Source organism: Gymnoscopelus microlampas (genome assembly GCF_963454915.1).
Source record: "Gymnoscopelus microlampas genome assembly, chromosome: 13".
NCBI classification, from domain to species: Eukaryota; Metazoa; Chordata; class Actinopteri; order Myctophiformes; family Myctophidae; genus Gymnoscopelus; species Gymnoscopelus microlampas.
The window spans coordinates 1,482,155-1,490,393 of record NC_139950.1 but is presented as its reverse complement, the minus strand read 5'-3'; the positions used below and the strand labels follow the sequence as shown (position 1 = coordinate 1,490,393).

The following is an 8,239-nucleotide window of genomic DNA, read 5'->3' as shown; positions in this document are numbered from 1 at the left end:
AGTGCATCTACGAGTCACGGTTAAAGTACTATCAAGAAAGGGGGCTACCATGGATGCCGAAAGTGTTGAGCAGGATCCCACGGCGTATCTTGCTGGCTAAGGGGGATGACCAGGCCAAACTGTTAAATACACTTTGCCTAATCAGCGGGATAGGGATCCTATTCCTAATGAACCATGGGTTCGTGAAATATCCCGTCTTAAAGGATTATTTGAGGCACGGCCTGATTCCCTTGAGGGAACTTCAAGGGATGAAGATCCTGTGCGCTTTCACCCTCTGCAAGGGCCTGGTCGGTATGAGTGTCAACAATCTGTCATCAGACATCCCCTACAAACTAGAGGAAGAAGTGAAAAAGAGGAAGGCTGAGGCCATGGAACAGGGTCAAGCTGAGCTTGAGGCTGAGCTTGAGCCTGAGCCTGAGCCAGAAGACCAGCTGGAGGTCCAAAGACTAATGCTCAGGCAATACTTTGATGAGCAGGTGGAGGACGCTCATGCACTTGACCCGGATGCAGATGTTATGGTTGAGCCGTCCCTTTGTGCCTCCCGGCCGGGAGCAGCAGGAGGTGGACAGAGGAGGAGGAGGGGTTGATTCCACTGACAGGGGATCGGGTGGAGGCATGGGGAGCCTACCTTAGAAGGTGCCGGGAGATAGGCTGGGCATCTCGTACACAGAAGGCCTTTTATCATAGGAGGGAAATGTTGCTCGCTAACACGGAGTGAGTTTTCTTTTGTTTATTTTTTTAAGTCACCTGAGGCAGGTCATTTTCTTTATTTTGTATTCTTTTATTTTCTTAGTCGCCTGAGGCAGGCCCTTTTTCTTCCCCCTCTTTTTATTATGTGTGTGTTTGTATGTGTGTGTGAATGTAAAAAAATAAAACAACAGAGACAACAGAGGCTGGTATTTATTATTATTTAGTTTTTTGATTAGATATAGTCGCCTGAGGAAGGCCGTTTTATTTTATTTTTTGGACATAGTCGTGTGAGGCAGGCCGTTTTATTTATTTTGTTTTCTATGTGAGTATGTTTGTTGTTATGTGTGTGTGTGTGTGTGTGTGTGTGTGTGTGTGTGTGTGTGTGTGTGTGTGTGTGTGTGTGTGTGTGTGTGTGTGTGTGTGTGTGTGTGTGCGTGCGTGTGTGACGCACCCACAATCGTAACTGACACGCCAAAAAGATATACCCCCCTTGGCCTCAGAGGAGTTATTGGAGTTGCACGCGAATGCTACGTCGTACAGACACTTGAAATTAGTATTTGTAACCCTAACTTTGGCGTGTTTGTAAAAACAAATAAAAAATTGAACATACAGCGGGAGCCCTGTATTTTTTTTCCAAATTTCATCCATTTTGGTTGTAAAGGTCCCTGTGACAAGACCTGTATACTGGATTTTACCATGCAGGGTTGTCCTGACACGGCTTTCCCGCCGCCTTTTACCTCGCCCTGTCCCGGTCCCTACTGTGGAGGGACCGGGACAATCTATGGAGGACCTTGACCTCATAGAAGAGGAAATGGGGGAAGAGGCCAGGGTCAGGGCGAGGGCTGGTGTTCCTAACCCTTTCCCTGGTGTAAACCTGCGCCCTAGGAACCGCCCTCGCCCAGGCCAAATAACACTCACCCCACGCCAAGTCCCTAGGCCTGAAGGGTATGAATAAAAGGGGGAGGTTGGTGGTGTGTTTGTATGTGTGTCTGTCTTTAAAAAAGTCACCTGAGGAAGGTCATTTTATTTACTTTTCTCCCCCACCCCCCCATCAAATTGTCACCTGAGGCAGGTCTTTATTTTTATTTTGGTCTTATGTGTTTCTGTGTTTGTGTGTGTGCGTGCATGCGTGTCTTATTTAATGTAAAAATATCAATATACTGCAATGTAGAAATACTCTGTAACAAGTAAACGTCTAGAATTCAAAATGTATTTTATATCAAAATAATTTATATCAAAATGTACTTGAAGTACCAAAAGTAAATGTACACATTGTACATAATGTACCGTTTCAGAAGAATCTTACTAAGGTTTTTCCTAAAGCGATTTCAGGTCGTGCGTAGCCTACGCAGCTTGCGTAAGAGCCTCCTACACAGCTGGGACCCGGCGAAACCTACGCTCTACCCTCATTAGTAGCAGCTGGTTGTGCCCTACGTGCTATCTAAACTGGCTTCAGGAAACACCATCGTCGTAGGTTTCGATGTGCACGGTGTTACATGTCTGCTAAAACTAAATTCAAAGGAATGCAGTGTCACAACTAGCTAGATGCCGTATGCAGACAGTCAGACAGACTGTGGTACTGACTGATTTCTTATTTATTTAAATTATTATGATGCTAACGTAACCCGTTTTGAACACCACTTGAGCGTTTTCCCCCCTGTGCTGTGCGTACGTCGTCCCAGTGAAGGTGCGTGTTGGGAATGTCGTCCTCGGCCTCCGGGTCGGGCCGCGCCCCTCGCCCCGGGCTCGCCACCACTGTGGGCAGACACCCGCGCTCCGAGCGCAACTCCACCACATGGAGCTGCTTCTTCTCAACCAAAGTTTGGTGTGTCTCCTGATTGGCTAGTTCGGAGAAGAGGGCTCTGGTGATGCTTACACAGAGTGATGACCGCACGGTGGCAATGGAGACCGTAGCCTTGATTCTGTTTTTTCATGCGGAGAGTTGTCCTTTTGAAGGTGGATTTGATGTCATGATAAATAGCATGGTCATTGTATCCCTCTATGTAGTAAAGGTAGTGGATGGCTCTGTTCTTGGCCTTCCTCAGAGCAGTCGTTCTGTCTGCAGCCTTTCCCAGCGCAAAGCCTGCGGCTCCGGCGCCATTTCCAACGGCAACCAGGTAGCTAACTGACAGCTTCCTGCCCTCCTTGGCTGTCATGTTGAACACACTCTTCACCTCAATCACACAGGAGTCAAATCCCTCATAGGTCTCGCCGTTAGGGCCGGGATCCGGGAGTCCCAGGCTTATGCCCCCCCTACAGTTTCCACACCATCCTCCCTCCCTCTTGACCCTCATCCTTCTTCACTTCTCCCACTCGTCTCTCTGTCGCACTCTCTCAGCCTGCATCTCCTGCTGTTCAACCTCTCCCCTGCGTGTCATGGACTGCACAGCTCCTGCCTTCACCACTGGAGCATTCAGACCAGGCCACAGGAAACCACCACGACCTTCTTCTATATTCTGTCCTCTGTTGATGTCTCTATTCACTTTGCGTTTGGACTTTTACCTCGACCCTTCTTGTAACCCGTTTTCTTGTACCAAGTCCAGTTGAGTCCAGTCCAGACTCCACAGTCACACATTCCACAGCCTGGGCCAAATCTGTTGTGGTGACCGTCAACGCAATGCAGCCAGCCGTGCCCAAACCTCTCTCAGCTTTTACAGGAGTTTAACAGTTACATTGTGTAAAGAAGAGGGTTTAATTAATACAAAGTTTCATGATAGTTTCTCGCTATACAACCATTGTTTTCATATCACAGTAAAAGACACATGGTGAATTTATTTTCTTTGTTAGAACAGTGAGGAAAAAACTACAAACAGTAACATAATATCCCCCTCTCGTTGCTGTGTGTGACTGCCTGTGAGCTGTGCGAGTCGTGTGTCTGGAAGTGCCTTCGACTCATTTTGGGCTGCTCTAAGCACTTTGAGAACCAATGATTTAGACAGGTTAATTTGATTACCTGGCATCCTACCATTTCAATATATATATTTTTTGTTTTTATTATTATACCGTTTAGACTCTCTCATTCTCTGTATGTGTTTACCTTTCTTACTGTAAGTCACTCGTCTGCTAAATGCCTAACACTGTACAACTGTTTCTCTTTGTGTTCAGGACCAAAGTGACGACACGTGGCACGTGATCCATGCGCGCAGGATGGCTCGCTACCAACTCCTCAACGACCTTGACCGAGTCGTTGAGAAGTACCGTCTTATGGGGGGCAAAGGAACCTGCTCTGCCTCTGGTCGCCTGTGCTTGGGTCCTTTCCCCTGACACTGTGGCATGCCCATTGCATCCGTGAAGCTTTCACTATATTCCTTTATGTCTCCTCAGTGCCTCAAGTTTTGTTTGACATGCTATGCTTTATTTCATGTAGGAGAGTATTGAAAGACAGGAAACCATGGGGCAAATGTATATATGATATAACTCTATCCTACGAAACTATCAATGTACAATCCTCGCCACTACAGTAAGTCCAAAACTATGATACTAGTCTGTAATTTGCAGTTTACTAGTAATTCCTTGACAGTTGTAGACCATAATTCTAGTAATTCCTCGACAGTTGTAGACCATAATTCAAGTCTGTGTTCCCTGTCCCTCTCATCTGTGTACCTCTGTGATTAGTAATTAAATATCATGAAATGTGTGTTGAGTTGGAGAGAAAATATAGTATTCTCTAAGGGGCAGACTACCATATTGAGTCAAGAAGCTGGGCTGTGTGGTTCCAGAGCTAACACACTACTAAGCTACTTAACCACCAGAGAAAAATAAATCCTAACTATTTTGGATAATAATAATTTGAGTCTCATCATCAGTACACACAGTAAGTGCTTCCATCGCAAAAGGGCCACTTAGCTGCAAATGTGAGTGGGTGCGTATTATGCATCATATGGCTACGGTATTATAGAGATTGCTGGCTTTTCAAAGGACAGGGTTACTTGAGGACAGAAGGTGATCAAGTTCGACCAGCTAAACCATTGGTTTGGTTTGGCAAGGTACGGTAGCTAGTTGTGGTTTCCATTAAGGTGATCAGGTATTCTCTGTTGATGAGAAAGTCCAAGACATGCAAATGTAACAATGGAAAAAAGACACAAGATACACTTGATTTGATTTATTAGACGTAATAATTACGCTAAATGCTTCTCAAGGAAACGTCAAGGATAAAATGCCAATGGAACACTAGAACAAGGAAACTTGAGACATAAAATATATGTACATGATGAGTGATTAATGAAGGGCATGCCAGGATTTTAATTGAATGCAGTGTCACAAAAGTTTGATGTGAAGGCACCTGACTTTGATCAGAGGTGAGCTAACTTTTAGGTTGGAGGTCCCAGGCTGTGGATGGAGGGTTTCCATGGATTATCATTGTGGAGTGTTATTGTGGGATCGCTAAAGCGATCACACTAATGTTATTGCCACTATTTATTATATATTCCCACCGTTTTTTGGCAGCTAACTAGTCCTTCATACTTTTAGCTACAAACTCCGTTCCAACTCTTCAACGTTCGGCCATGTCGGCTACCATTTGATTTTTTGAAATAAATTGTACTTTTAGAGATATTTCACTTTTTACTGCAAAAAAAAATCCCATTCATTTCAATGGGGAAATTCATACTTTTAGCTAGAAACTCAGTTCCAACTCTATAACGATCAGCATACTTAGGACATATTGGCTTCCATTTGAATTTTTGAAATAATTTGTACTTTTAGAGATATTTCACTTTTTACTGCTGAAAAATCCCATTCATTTCAATGGGGAAATTCATACTTTTAGCTAGAAACTCCGTTCCAACTCTATAACGTTCGGCCTACTTAGGAAATATCGGCTACCATTTGATTTTTTGAAATACTTTGTACTTTTAGAGATATTTCACTTTTTACTGCAAAAAAAATCCTATTCATTTCAATGGGGAAATGCCATTTAGCTACAGTGGAACCTAGCAACTGCTTATTAGACTAAAGCAACACCATATTAAAGCCTAGCAACCACCTATTATACCCTAGCAACAGCCTATTAGAGCTTAGCAACCACCGTTTTACCCTAGCAACCACCTTTTGTACCCTAGCAACCGCATATTAGACCATATAAACTGCATATCAGACCTTAGCAACCCCCTTTTAGACCCTAGCAACCACTTATTAGACCCTAGCAACCACCTGTTCTACCCTAGCAACCACCTGTTTTACCCTAGCAACCACCAATTAGACCCTAGCAACCACCTATTAGCAGAGTATTGTTCAAGTCGCTCCGGTTCGACTCCAAGTCGAGTCCCAAGTCATGTGGTCCCAAGTCCAAGTCGAGTCGCAAGTCAATCCAACCCTCAGGTCCGAGTCCCAAGTCGAGTCCCAAGTATTTTGTCCCAAGTCCAAGTCGAGTCCCAAGTCAATCCAACCCTCCGGTCCGAGTCCCAAGTCATTTGGTCCCAAGTCCAAGTCGAGTCCCAAGTCAATCCTACCCTCCGGTCCGAGTCCAAGTCGAGTCCCAAGTCATTGGTCCCAAGTCCAAGTCGAGTCCCACGTCTTATGTTGTGGGCAAGTCAAGCCGAGTCACAAGTCGAGTCACAAGGTTGTGTCAAGTCCCTCACTACTATTGTTCCCCAGCCCACCCACAAAGCACTCAGGTTTATATATCTTGAAGAGAGAAACCGTATCTTAAAGTCAATAATTAAACCAGCATAAAGCTGTTCATTTATCCATTACAACATTACATGTCTGAACATTTAGTAGAACTAGGGAAAGGCTAAATTACACTAAAGAAATGGCATGTTTGATACAAAATTGTTTATTTTTTAACATTTTGCACCAGGCTGGCAAGCTCAAACTGGCACTGCCTTTCTGAGTAGTTTTCAAGTGTATTGTTTTGTAAACAAAGTCAGAGCAAGTGAACAAAGTGCTCATGTAAACATTAAACAAAGTCAAAGCCAAAGGTAACAAACAACAAACTTCAAGGACATTACTTTTGCTATAACTAATGCACTAAAGGCAAGTGAATATTCAAACAATAGAGAAACCAAAGGCCTGTTGCCAAATCAAATGTTGACGTCATCGTTGACAAGGACATCATGTTCCAGCCACATCATTGAGTATGCTGGGTCCAGGACAGCTGCTCGGATGTACAGGGGGTCCGCAAAAGGCAGAGGCTGTGGATCGCCTGGTGCTGCAGTTTCCATTTTCATATTGACCAGGATCCCACGGAATCTTCTTTTGAGGGAGGTCTGAAGGGACCTGACCATACTTCCCAGGAAGCGAGCCTGAACAAATGAATGAATGAATGAATTAGGTGTGTGTGTGTGTGTGTGTGTGTGTGTGTGTGTGTGTGTGTGTGTGTGTGTGTGTGTGTGTGTGTGTGTGTGTGTGTGTGTGTGAGAAAGAAGCTGTAGTTCAAATGTTTTAAAATGAAACTATAACCAACCTGCTGCTTTTGTTTCTCTAGGTGGTTGTTTAGGGACAACACACAGGGGAGAACGGCGGTGACAGTCACGCACATCTCGCCCTGTGTGAGATCAGTGGCCTCGGCGAAGGGCTTGAGGATATCACGCAGTTCTTTGAGTTGATTCCACTCTCTCGTTGAGAGTTCCAGCTCCTGTTTACCTAGAGAGAGAGAGAGGAGAGAGAGAGAAGTCACGGTATTGGTATTCTAAAGTCGGGATGGGACCCTTTGATTAGAAAACCCATTCTCCTGAGCTAAAGCCATGATCTGGCCACTTACAGTACACAGCAGACAGCAGCAGGAGCACTAACCTGCGTCCTGTGAAACATCACTCAGTTCCTGCTGGTCAAACGAGAGCAGTGCTTTCAGTTGGCGGTAGGTTGAACTCCATCGTGTGGTCACAGCAGCAGGAATCCCTCGATCGCCAAACGCGTCTTCAAACTTGTCATGGAAGGAGCTAGATGTGTGCAGAACAGAGCTGAGTTTGGAGCACTTTGCCATGGCACCTCTTACGGCCTTTGATTCCTTAAGGCCATCACCTACAACAAACTGTAGCGTATGAGCAAAGCACTGTAGGCGTGTGGGGCTTCCTTTGGTTAGTGCCTGTTGAATTCAAACAATTACATTCAGTTGGTTTTCTTCACATAAACAGTATTGTCAGAGAGCACAAGACAGAAAATAAATAGTACAATGAGTAAACAAAACAAGGCTGACCTGTAGATTACAAAACAGAAAATGTAATAACTACTACAATAACCATCATATGCAAATATGTTTAACTGTCTGTCAATTCACCTGTTCAACAATGTCTTTATCAGTCGCAGATAGATCTTCCCATATCTCTGAGTCGTCCAGGCTCTCATCATCATCATCATCTTGGTCTTCTTCCTCTTGGGGTGGGAAGCAGATCGAGAAGGCCTTTTTTATGTTAGCTGCGTTGTCACAGATTATATAGTTCAATTTGTGTTTGATGTCATATTCATCACAGATGGCTTCAAACGCTTCAGAGATCCTCTCTCCTGTATGTGATCCTCGGAACCTACTGCAGGCCAGCAAGTGGGAATTCAGCCGCAGCCCTTTGTCTGTAGTGAGGACATGGGAAGTGATACCCAAAAAGCCCCGCAT

At 44.6% G+C, this 8,239-nt stretch overlaps 1 protein-coding gene and 1 pseudogene across 2 annotated transcripts; both read right to left on the bottom strand.

Moving 5' to 3' along the window:
* Positions 1-2,305: 2,305 nt before the first annotated feature.
* On the bottom strand, positions 2,306-3,265 carry LOC311058125 (small ribosomal subunit protein uS5m-like; annotated as a pseudogene). Its single transcript has one exon. The product of its transcript is annotated as a small ribosomal subunit protein uS5m-like (transcript).
* A 3,448-nt stretch (positions 3,266-6,713) lies between these two features.
* Positions 6,714-8,239, bottom strand: LOC311058124 (zinc finger BED domain-containing protein 4-like; the record flags this gene model as incomplete). Its single annotated transcript, XM_084075436.1, has 4 exons — positions 6,714-6,935; positions 7,097-7,275; positions 7,426-7,717; positions 7,910-8,239. The coding sequence occupies 4 exons, from the start codon at positions 8,237-8,239 to the stop codon at positions 6,714-6,716; spliced, it is 1,023 nt and encodes a 340-aa protein (XP_083931562.1).